This window comes from Ascaphus truei, chromosome 14 (assembly GCF_040206685.1).
Source record: "Ascaphus truei isolate aAscTru1 chromosome 14, aAscTru1.hap1, whole genome shotgun sequence".
Lineage (NCBI taxonomy): Eukaryota > Metazoa > Chordata > Amphibia > Anura > Ascaphidae > Ascaphus > Ascaphus truei.
In genome coordinates, this window is record NC_134496.1 from 43,761,496 (window position 1) to 43,773,436 (window position 11,941).

The 11,941-nt window shown below is 41.6% G+C and overlaps 1 protein-coding gene and 1 long non-coding RNA gene across 3 annotated transcripts in view; one reads left to right on the forward strand and one right to left on the reverse strand.

Moving 5' to 3' along the window:
* LOC142466038 (uncharacterized) overlaps positions 1–11,941 on the reverse strand; it is a 183,049-nt gene that overhangs the window by 164,853 nt on the left and 6,255 nt on the right. The gene's annotated exons all lie outside the window — the stretch shown is intronic.
* Positions 552–11,941, forward strand: part of LOC142466032 (T-kininogen 2-like) — a 21,260-nt gene continuing 9,870 nt past the window's right edge. The window contains exons 1-7 of the mRNA XM_075570655.1: positions 552–939; positions 3,340–3,453; positions 3,714–3,801; positions 4,129–4,301; positions 5,379–5,486; positions 9,857–9,941; positions 10,797–10,942. Of these exons, the coding sequence (XP_075426770.1) occupies positions 745–939; positions 3,340–3,453; positions 3,714–3,801; positions 4,129–4,301; positions 5,379–5,486; positions 9,857–9,941; positions 10,797–10,942 (909 nt within the window). The 5' untranslated portion in view covers positions 552–744. The remainder of the gene's footprint in view (positions 940–3,339; positions 3,454–3,713; positions 3,802–4,128; positions 4,302–5,378; positions 5,487–9,856; positions 9,942–10,796; positions 10,943–11,941) is intronic.

Genomic DNA, 11,941 nt, shown 5'->3' on the forward strand with positions numbered 1-11,941 from the left:
AAGCGCTATGTACATTAATGGCGCTATATAAATAAAGACATACAATACAATATGAGATTTACTGTGTAGTACTAGTCAAAGGATGCCCAAGAGACAAGAGGTCAGTTTATCAAAGTGCCCCCATGCAAAATGGCGGCAACATTTTTATAAAAATAAGATTAAACATTTTACCAAAAAGTTTCCAGTGAAAGTAGTGAAATATTTTCCTTTGCACCAATTGGTTTTCTACCGTCAACCTTTTCATTAAAAGCAGTTCTCAGTATTAGCAACAAAATACACAATACAGGCACTACATGCTATTTATTTAGTAATGGACTTGCATGTACAGTATGTATGTGAAAAGAATATCATTTTGCCACATTCACCCTGATAAATGTTCCCTTTAACCAATGCAAGTCAATGGAGATAAATAGATCTTCCTCTTTTCTCTTCCACATGCCTCTGACAGGAGTTCCTCCATGATTGGTCAGTATGCTCTTAACATTTCAATATGAATTATTTCTTGTCATATGAAGTAACGGGGGACAACATTCATGGATTACACTTTACCTAAAGTCCATTAGGATAAACCTGGTCTGTTTGCTTTGCTGACATTGTGTAACATCTGTCGTCATCAGAATCTCTTGACCTTTCTCTGCCCAAACAAACATGTTTGCTTTCTAACTCATCCTTACTGTTGTCTGATATTTGCACATTCACATTCTCCTGAGCAGTCCCCACTATTCCAGGGGATTCTTGGTTGCAATGTGGCTTACGGTCGTCTTGCTGCTTTGCTCCCAATTTATCTTGGGTGCTGCAAACCAAGCTTTAACCTTCGATTCAGACTGCGATGGCCAAGACATTTTTGACGCAGTGGACGTTGCGTTGAGGCATTACAATGATGAAAAACAAGATGGCAACCAGTTTATTCTGCACAGGATCACAGAAGCCAGGACAAGGGTAGGTGAAAATGATGTTTGTGATAATGTTAGTCTATGGCTGAGCTCATTGTCCAACATGTACAAGCAACCATGAGGGAGATGGCTTAATTCCTATTGTTTGTATTGGGGTTAGGGGAATTTATTCTGGTAGAAAGGGGAAAATAGTACATAACCTCAGTGGTCAAAAATCTCATAAGTGTTATAGAAAGCAAAGTAAGGGGTATACAGAAAGTTTTTATTACTAAGATAACTAAAATAGAAAGCTTTCCATATCTTGTAATAACATTAGCTTTAATTTAGGAATCCAAACAAAAGGCATCAATCTGTAACCTACATCTGTCTCACTGGGCTCCTGTCTGTGGATGCAATTTCAATATGTTACACTCTGGTACTTGTAGATATAAAGATACATTCTATATTAAAATACAGCTTCTGTGGTCAAAAGAAATACAACATACAGTACGTGGTGACCTCTTTTCATGTGGAGGTCATACAGCTTCTCATTATTAAACAAAGGTTGTTACTTACATACTGTAGTATTCAGGACTGACGCTTTCTGACATATGCTCATGTTATGTGCCGGGCCAGAGGTCATTATATATATTGCTCTCTTTTCCATTTGAATCTATTCTCTTATTGTTACCGTGTTCACTGCACCTTCCCGATGGATACCTTTTACATGCTTGCTGTTTGAATCCATAAAGATTTCACATGGCTGTCTTCCTGTACCTCTGACTAGAGAGGGGCAAATCCGCCCAAATCCATTTCCCAGATTGTTTTGCCTTTTCAACCCAAAATCCGTTTTCACGGTGTAAAATCTGCAAACGGATTTGATCGGTTTCAATCCACAGATTCCTCAAAAACCGCCATAGGATACAACGTGGACGGATTGTTAGAATCCAATCCTCAGATTCCGCAATCCGTTGGCGGATTGCCGAACCCACAGATTGGATTGTTCAAATCCATCCACGGTTGCGGAATTCACGTAGTGTATTGGGAATTATAATAAAAAATCCACAAAATACGAATCGCCTTTTTTGAGATTGATCCGCTGAAAACCGCAGACCAAAGGAACCGGCCGGTCCACTGCAGATCCAAATCCGCCCCCAAAATTTGCCCATCTCTACCTCTGACATGTCTTGTGGGCAGAAATCCATAACTGTATATTCAGCCACAAAATACAGGAGCACTTATAGTATGTGATGGCGTCCTAGAGGTGTTGTGTACATTTTATGAAAGTTCTTCTGTTTTGAATATGTACAGATTCCTTAAACAACTCTATGAGGATGTAACAGAGGCACCTAAGAAATGCAAATTGTAATGAATACATTATTTTTTTTTAAACATTGAAATATTAGTTTGATTCGATTTGCTTGTGGAAGCCAATTGCACTGTTACGTTTTTCACAAGCAGTTGTTTTCTGGTCAACGACTACAGGGGAATGACACCATTATTTTATTGTTTTAAATCAGAAATACTTTTTTTTCATTAATTAAATCATTTGGACGTTTTTTTACAAGGCATATCTGATGTATTTTGGTGATAAGAGTGTATGCCAGTCCTCAAAGCCCCAGGTAAATTATCAGCTCAGCTAAATCTTTTCTTTGCACAGTAATTCTGATGCCATCATTCGTCAGACAGATAAACATAAGAGAAGCTGATCTGCCTGCGCCCCGCATCCCGACAGCAAGTGATACCCACTCATTATTCAGAAGATAGAAATAAGGAGGGTTTTTTTTTTTTAAGATAGCTAGGTGCCGGTATCCGGCTGCAAGGGAAAGCGCGGGCCTCTTACCTACTCCTCGTGCGTCGTTGAGTTGTCGTGATGTCATGGCGCCATCATGGCAATGCGGCGCCATGTGATGTCACGGCATCAGTTGACGCTGCGTAGTTGTGGCGAATCTTCGTAAAAACCAGAAGATGCCGGAGATGAGGAGAATGTAAGAAAAAAGGTGATGGTAGGTACTGTACTATCACAAAAAAGCCCTGGAAATAAGTAAAACTGTTATTTTCATGGTCTAATAACCAATGACACTAATAAGTTGTTTAAAAACATTGTTTTTTGACCCAATATATTGAATGGATGTTAGTGACACATTCTTACATTACTGTCTTTTAGGGGGTTATTCATTTAACTGTGATAGTGCCAATCTGGGCATTATTTCCATGGGAGCTTCCATGCCCTGCCTAGTGCCCCGATCGGCACTATCGCAGTTTAATGAATAACCCTTTAGTGTCAGTTGCGCCTCTTTTACCATAACTGCGCCAGCTTGTGTTGTAGGGAGGAGATACATGACGTGAATATTAGAATTGTGCTAGATCTGCACCTCAGGCTGTAGAAGAAGGAATCCCTTACTGCACATTTACAGCTACAGAATAACTGAGCTATTGAACAGCAAGATTTTCACTTTCTAACCAGCCTGAAAATGACGGTGGAACGCATAATTTTGTCAAGTATGAGATATACGAGAGTTCCTGTGCAGTGAAAAGTGGCAAAGTGTGGCAAGAATGTGACTACAAGCGATCAGAAGCAGTAAGTCCTGGTTAATTACTTATTCATAAGCACTACGTTTTATTTTCCACTGACAATTTTTATCACAAAATGTAAATGAGATATGTTTCTATAGGCATGTTATATTTTTAGTGCGCTGCAAAACACTGTTTAGCTATAGAGAATCGGTTCCAATCCTGTAATTAAAAACAAAAGGTAAAGGCGGGGATACTACTTTCAGATATTCAGTATGACCCTTACTCATTTTGCAAGTCTGACCTCGTCTTTTTCTGTTTGCCCAGGAAACCGGTGTGTGCTCAGCACATGTTCTTATCAATAAACAGCTGAAGATCAATGATGTTATTTTACAGAACTGTAGCATTATTCCAGGTATGAAAATCAGGACATATAAAGAGTGTTTTTAATGATGCCATAAATCTTTTTCTGGTTATTCTACAGTATTGCCAAACCTTAAGATTCATGTATTAAGTTAAAAAAAAAGTGCTGCAGTTTGACATTTCTCAATGAGAATAGGGTTATTGAACTGTACACAATGTTCGTGTCCCAGTAGCTATCTGCACTATTTCACTTAGTGTTACGCGTGGTATCCATAATCAATAAATTATACATAATTATTCAGGTTTGTTTAATGCCCTGAGAAGATGTAACCCTTGTGTACTAATAATGTGTTCTGCAATATCTTGGCCCAATTTTCAGTGGAAGTTCCTGTGACTGCTAGTTACTATCCGTGTCTTGGATGCTGGAAACCCATAGATATCAACAGTGGGGAGTTGTTGCGCATCGTGAAATATGCCATCGAAACCATGAACAGGATAGGTTCTCATCCTTTCCACTTTGACCTGGAGGAGATGAAGGCTGCATCTAGCCAGGTCTGTACATCTCATTGCAGGGATGTTTTACCATATCCCACAAGTCACATGGGGCATATGTACAGTATCAAGATGCACCAAAAATATTGGTCTACCTCAATTTAATGCAAAAAGAAAATAACACTGCATCGGTTAGAGGAGCACATTTTAATACATCTCTATTATGGCACTGACTATATCCCCCCCCCCTTAACTCCTCTTATTGCCACTCCCCAAAACACTCACAAGCTCAAATAGAGCAAAGAAACCTTATTACATTAATCCAAAGTGAAACAGAGTCAAAATGATGCAATTTGCACCCGTTTCTGAAACAATGCTCCATTTGCAACATTTAATATTGAAAGGAATCTTTCCTCTGCCAAAAGGGCTGGGGGCCTTGTGACTGGATACACACATCGACACCCTGTAGCAGACTCCCCCGGGAAGCTTTATCACGCACTAGCACTGTTATCACCGATTTGATGGGTGTAAAGGCCCGAAAAATGAAGGACATGAAACGTAACACAAGCCAGATTTCAAATTCCTTTGTCTTAGTTTATTAAGCATAGGGTAAAGACTTTTATACAGAAAAAAGAAAAGGTTTGGTTAGAGGCGTAATGTAGGTGTAACCTGGGTGTGGCTTGGGAGTGACTCGGGTTAGAGTTGTGATTTAGGGGCAGGACATATTAGTGGCATAATTTTGGGACGTAATTCTCCCAATACAGGCCATTCATTGTCAGTTATCAAAAAAACTTGAATTTCTCTAGCAGCTAAGTTATACGATTTTACCACTCTCAGAGAATCAGTCTATTGTTTATTAAAACAGCAGGAAGCTGACAACATAAAAAGTATCTTAGCAAGATCCTGAGCAGGGTGGAAATGTAATTTGGTGGAAGCTGAATACATTTAGAAATTATATTTCAGCAAAAGGCTGACTACAGAATCTTAACAGGCTATGAACAGACAAAATGGATGGTTTAACACAAATGCAGTTTCTGGCTTTACCTACTGTCCCTAACAAATACATACAGTATACTCCTCCCACAGCACATTCAGTTAACTATCCCAGCAAAACTCACATTCTTCATTGTGTTCCAGGTGGTGCGTGGATGGAATTATAAAATGGTTTATACCGTCAGACAAACAAACTGTTCCAAAAGTGAATTACCTAACCTGACACCACAATGCAAGATTGATTCAAATGGAGTAAGTACTCTCTTTGTTATTTGTTATGTGTTGTGATATTAGGATTCCCTATAGCAGTGATTTTCAACTGGGGTTCCGTGAGCACCTCCAGAGGGGGGAGATGGGACAACTCTCCCAGCTGTTCCAGGCCTGGCGGCACTGCGGTTCACCCACGTGACCAGACATCAGCAGCTGTCAGCTCTCTTTCCTCTCCCTGCTTCTGCATCAACTTCCGGCTGACAGGAGAGAGAGGAAAATCAGCGCGAGAGCCGACTCCCTTAAAGAGATGGTGTGTGTGTGTCCGTGTGTGTAAGTTGAAGAGAGTGTGTGTATGTCTGTCTTTGTGGGGGACAGTGTGTGTTTGTGTGTGTGTGTGTGTGTGTCTGTATGGGGGAGGGTGTGAGAGTCCGTGTGAGAGGGGGGAGTGTGTGTAAGAGGGGGGAGTGAGTTAGAGGGGGGTGTGTGTGTGTGTGTGGGAGTTTGTGTGTGTGGGAGTGTGTGTGTGGGGGGGAAGTGTGTGTGTGTAGAACAGAGGGGGTTAGAGGGGAGAGTGAACGTAAGGGAGAAAGTGTGGGTGGGAGTGTGAGGGGGGAGAGATACAAAAGACAGGCGATGAGGGCAGGGGCGAGGGTTGGGGTTCCCTAGAATTTCACAATCGAATTCTGGGTTCCCCAACCAAATAAAGGTTAAAAACTATTGCCCTATACCAATGTCTAAAAGCTTTTATGGTTAAAAAGTTTTCATCTTGAAAATCCTAACACACATATTCCAAACAGTTATCAATGTATGAGCAATGTGTAAAGTCTCTTTCACTTGACGTGGGCTTGGTGTTTTGCTAATGATGAAAGCTACCTTGCAGCATATTAAACTGCCAATCAGAGTCATTTATCTATATTTACTTTCGTGCACAAAATGCCACCAGATGGTTTATCAAAAAAATACCATTGAAGATAGGATTGATTTTATTTTGCACCTGGAAGACTCTGACAAATGACCCCCAGTATACGCCCTGAGTACAGATATAATGCATATGTGGAAATAGATTTTATTTTTATTAAGTATTCTGAGATGTCGCTGGTGTGTCACAGGGCCGGCTTGTCATTTTGCTGGGCTCTGTTCAGGGGCTTTCGTGTGGCCTCCTACCTGGTCCGGCGGGCCTTTCTCCTCAGACATCGCAGCGTCAAGTGATGTCGCAACGCCATGCGTCCTGACATTGTCATGGCAACTCGGTGCCAGGTGACCTCGCTACATCATGTGATGTCATTTTGTCATGGTAACGTGGAGCCATTTGACGTTTCGTTGCCATGACGGGACGCTGTAGAAGGGGAAATCCTGCTGGACCAGGTGAAAGATACTTACAGAGGTCCCGCGCTCTTCCCGACAATCAGTTTAATTGTTGTGGGAAAGAGCGCGAGGCCTCTTTAAGCGTGGAGCACGGTTCAGGGGCACCGATAGGCCACCTTGAGAAAGCGTCACCAGACGCGAAACGGCCGTCGGTGCGCTACGCAATACCATGTGACCCCGAAAGTCACTGAGTGTCTATGAGCGGCGTCGACGGTGAATTACTTAGTTCTCCGTGTGCTCCCCCGGAACATAGCGAGGGGAAAATACTTTACTAATAACGATCAGTTACACTAGTAGCCATAGAAAAGTCTTCTCACACGGAGCATGGGGAGATGCTAAATAATGTGGATATATATGAGAGCTAATGTCAGCCTAAGATTTGGGTATATGTGAGTTCATGTGATACACATTAGGTATACCACTGTAGCATGAACTAACAATATGCTTTATGCTAAATACACCCATACCAGCTGACCTATTCATATAGGAACCTAAGAACCCACAAACTAATCAACGTTTCACTAACACAGACCTATCGCTAGACATCATCTTAGCAAACATGCATATACCTACAGATGTTTCATACATTGTATATGTTAGGTTAAAAGCCATATCCTTATCTTACAAGGTTAACTGTTGTTAATGGGTTACTATAGGCGGCTTTGTAGCTGCAACATCTAAGCATCTCCAAATGCAACTGAAATAGCAGTACACCAGCTCTAATGACAGACTAGTCGATCTACTTCCTATGTCAGAGCAGTTATAAATGCAACTGGAAAAGCAGCATTTTCTGCCCATATGATAGACTACCCAATCACTCCACAGCATTGCGAAATTAGCTATAACAATAGCATAAACTCATATATTGGGAGACCATCCAAGAGTCACGCCATTTGACACTCGAGGTAACTTGATCATAAATAATTATAACGTGCTCTAAAAGGGGTTACTAATAAGTAATCTACTAGGCATTGTATTTTACAAAGCCATACCTGCTATATATAAGGTTTTTAATCACTTACACTACACTCAATTTTTGGCAAACATCGCTTTTTTTTTTAAAAAGGAGTAGCAGCACCTGGTTTCTATTAGGATTCTGGACAGACTGCTCACATACTCAGTGGCGATGCTCGCTTTTTGATAAAACGGTACTTTATTATTATTTAGTCCTAACAGGACTCTGGGAGAACATTTTCCTGTTCTATCGTGAACATCACACATTACAGACCGTTACATCACCTTGACATGGTGTTGAGAGGTACAACTTAGGAAAGTGATTTAATTAGGGATTTTTTGTTGTTTAGTCCACCATTATTTTATTATTACTATATAAATAAAGTTTGATTTTTAATTATTTCATCATTACACTATTGGGAGTGCTATAATAGGGCCTTCTTTTCAAATCTTATGTTCCTTCATAGGGTTCATTTGTTCACATGTTATTAGCCCCAGCACCCTAATTCAATCTAGACAGTAGCAAGAGTTTCCTCTTCCCCCCTTGTCCCTTTCCCCTATAAAACCTAGCACCAGTGGAACTGCCATCAAGCCGGCCCTGTGTGTCTATCAACTTGTGACTTTACAAGGAGCAGCAGGCAAAGCACCTCATTATACCACCTGACATACTTCTTCTGAGTGGATTTTCTTTTTAACAGAAAGGTTCCTCAATTGTCGCTTTGAGGATGAATAATCCTTTAAGCGCCATACTTACCAGCAAAGCACGAGGGCTGCCGACAGTTTTCCCGGGGCACAGAACTAGAGTTCCCCCCCCCCCCCCCTGTTGGCAGCCTTGCGAGCCCCCCCCCTCTTTCTTACTCTCACCCCTTCTCTCATACCTCCTCACTCTCACGCACCTCTATTTATTTCCCCTCCTCACACAATAACCCCGCCCCTCAATCACACACAATAACCTCCCCTCAAGCACACACAATAGCGCCCCCTCCACTCAATATCACATACAATAACCCCATCCCCTCCACACACATTACAGTAACTATGTTATATTAATCTATATAGAATTCATGAGTTATATGTTTACACACCTTGCATCTTTTGCACTTCTCCATTTTTTTGTATAAATGGTAGATTTCTTAAATTTTTGCTATTTGCACTTCTATATTTGTACTCACTGGGAATTCCTCTAATTATACACACACACACACACACCCCAGTACCTCAGACTGACGCAGACTCCCAGGCACAGGTGGAGCTGGCCTACCTCTGCGCATGCGCGAGCATCAGGTAAGGGGTGAACGCACCAGATTGCTTTTTCGTCTCCATCAAGGACATTTAGTGATGTGAGAATTTTCACCCAGCGGGGCGCGTGCTCGTGCACACGCCTTACTTCCGTTACGCATTTGCGTCTCCATGAAGGAGTTTTGTCCTATGAGAATTTACTAGGTGCCAGTAGAGAATCACCTACCTAACTTGGGGGGGAAGGGAAGCCTCAAGTGCCGGGCGAATGTGGAAGTTGGGCTCACTTGTGTACGGGACGAACTTCCGTTGTGTGCAGGGGTGGTGTTTAGTGAAGACTAGGTTGCAGCGGGCGAGAGCTCTTCAACCAACAAAGGCCCGGCAGCCTGATGCGGACGTTGGACCTGGCCTTCCAGCGCTGGTTGTCCAGGCCCCCCCAGAACAGTTGTCCCGGCTCTCGCCTTCTGTCGGCGGCCCTGCAAAGGATTATCATGCAGATATTGTTCTGCAGAGCCCTCAATCTTGTGCATCAGTCTAAACTTAATATTGCAGGAAATAGAAGTGTATACTATTGTACATTTTATACAATTATTTGCTCCCTTCATGCACATCCCAATACCCTGAAGATGAAGTCAGTAAAGAATAATGTAAACTGAGAGCATAGTAATTAGTAAAACTATAATCCCATTTGCTTCTTTTTTTTTTACCTTTAAACAAGTTTGTCCCATTTAGACACAAAACAGCAGAAATAAAAGGTGGTACGATTTAGTTCACCTCAGACATGTGCTTTATTTGATAAGATGTGTTTTGGGGAGTTCTGGCTGCAGATTACAAATCTATTACATGTATTTATTTAGCTTTCAGGTAACTGTGACACTACAGCCTACATAGATCCTGATGCTATCATTCAAGACGTTTCTCAAATCTGCAAAACGGATACAGGTAAGAGACAGCGAGGGTACAGAAAATATAATCTTCTGTCCTCGTCTAAAGACATACAGCAAATGAGAAGACCCAGCGCAGACCACCACCCGTTCCCCCCCCCCCCCATACAGCCCACCATTTAGGGAGATATGAAGAGGAAACCGCAAAAAGAAAATTAAGTGTGCTGAGTTGCAATGCCAGTGTTCAGTATGTGCCTGAAGCACCTACAAATGAGGTGGAGGGTAAGTGATGCGTAGAGTGATTAACACTAAGCTGCTAGAAGCGGTGAATATGCCCTTGCAGAGGGGGTAAGAAAATTCAACAAAAAAAGCAAACTAATAAGAGATAATAAGGCAACCAGTATTTTTAATTTATCCTCACACCCCCTCAGCACAGACCAGAACAACGTTTTGGGAAAGGGACTATCTTATGCACCGACCAGTTTACCACCTATCCAAAATCCATAAGGGTCCTAAGTATGGATCCCCTGAGCATTAGACTCCCCATATGTGCATGGGTATGTTTTTGTATGAGTTGTCAGTGATGGCATAACCGATTTATATTTGAGTGGGTGCATAAGTCAGTCTTGTTGTTAAACAGCCCTGGTGATAGATTTTAAAACACATAGAAGTGGGGTGGGAGATAGCACATGTTTCTACTACAGGGTAATGTAATGGGATTTCTTTCAAACATTATAGCAGAAAATGTCCATTTCCATTTTTATATACATAGCCACGTGCACAAGCCACAGACCTTAGAATACAGGTAATATCTGTACAACGTGAGATAAAAGCATGAAACATAACATTATGCAATGAGAAGGAATCACTGCCCCAAAGAGCTTACAATCCAAACTAACATCTGCTGTTCTAGGAATTTGCCTTAGCTGTCGTACTGAAGTGGACCCACATGATCCAGAACTGCGGGATCTGTTAAGACAAGTTATCGATGGATATAATTCCGACAATAACGGCAAAAACCTTTATAACATATTTAGCGTTGGAAGAGCCACAAAAGAGGTTGGTATACAACGTGTTCCAGTCTAAGTATATTTAAATCATTTGTACATTTCACTTTGTTTTTAGTTACAATTAGCACAGAACATGCAGAGAAGGGGATGGGGGAGGAGGGGGCTTGTGCGTCCTCTTTGCTCTTCTGCCACGATAAAATCAGCATTTAAAGCAAGTAGTACACATTTGAACAATACATGAACTAAGCTGAAACAAAGTACATAGTATCCAAATGATAAAACATAAAAATATACATAACTTGTGGGTGGGGGAGGGGAACTTTTAATGCAGACCATGTTCTCTGCTGGGTAATGACCTCACTCTCCTTTATCCTCTCTTTTTCTCCTCTGTGCGTACCGGGATGTACCGTATCGTGCCTGCCCTATCCGACTATTAAGATGTTACTGCTCATTGCCCACTGCCGGACGAGAATGGAACTGTTACTATCACTGCAAAATTGTGGCTATGCTCACCCTGCTATGTCTGACTGTGCTAGCCATGGTAGCCATACTTTTTGGAATTTGGTGCCAGTGTCATTTACCAGGCTTGTTAGTTTCTCCATCTGGCAAACAAGCCACATTTTGTTTCTAAGTTTCGAGATTAATGGAGAATCTTTTTACTTCCATAATGCTGCAAAGCATTTTTTTTTTAACGTGTGCTTGTTGTATGTGGGTAAATTAGGAAAGGGGAGTATGATAAGGAAATATACCTAGAAATAAGATTACAATGTACATTAAAACATTATTTAACATTTGACACTTATACTTCTCTGATTAAAACAAGCAACCAATCACCTCATTTTCATCTATCTACTATATATTTCTGAGTTCACTGTATGTCTGCGTCCCTAGTGGCAATCTCATTGGTCCCTTGGCCTGCCCGCCCCCGCACCTCTCATTGGCCTGAGGCAGAGTGATGGGCCAAACAAAAAAAAATAAAACACACACACACACACACACACACACACCACCCCCCCCCCTCACTCTCCCCCGTCAGTTGGACCGCAGC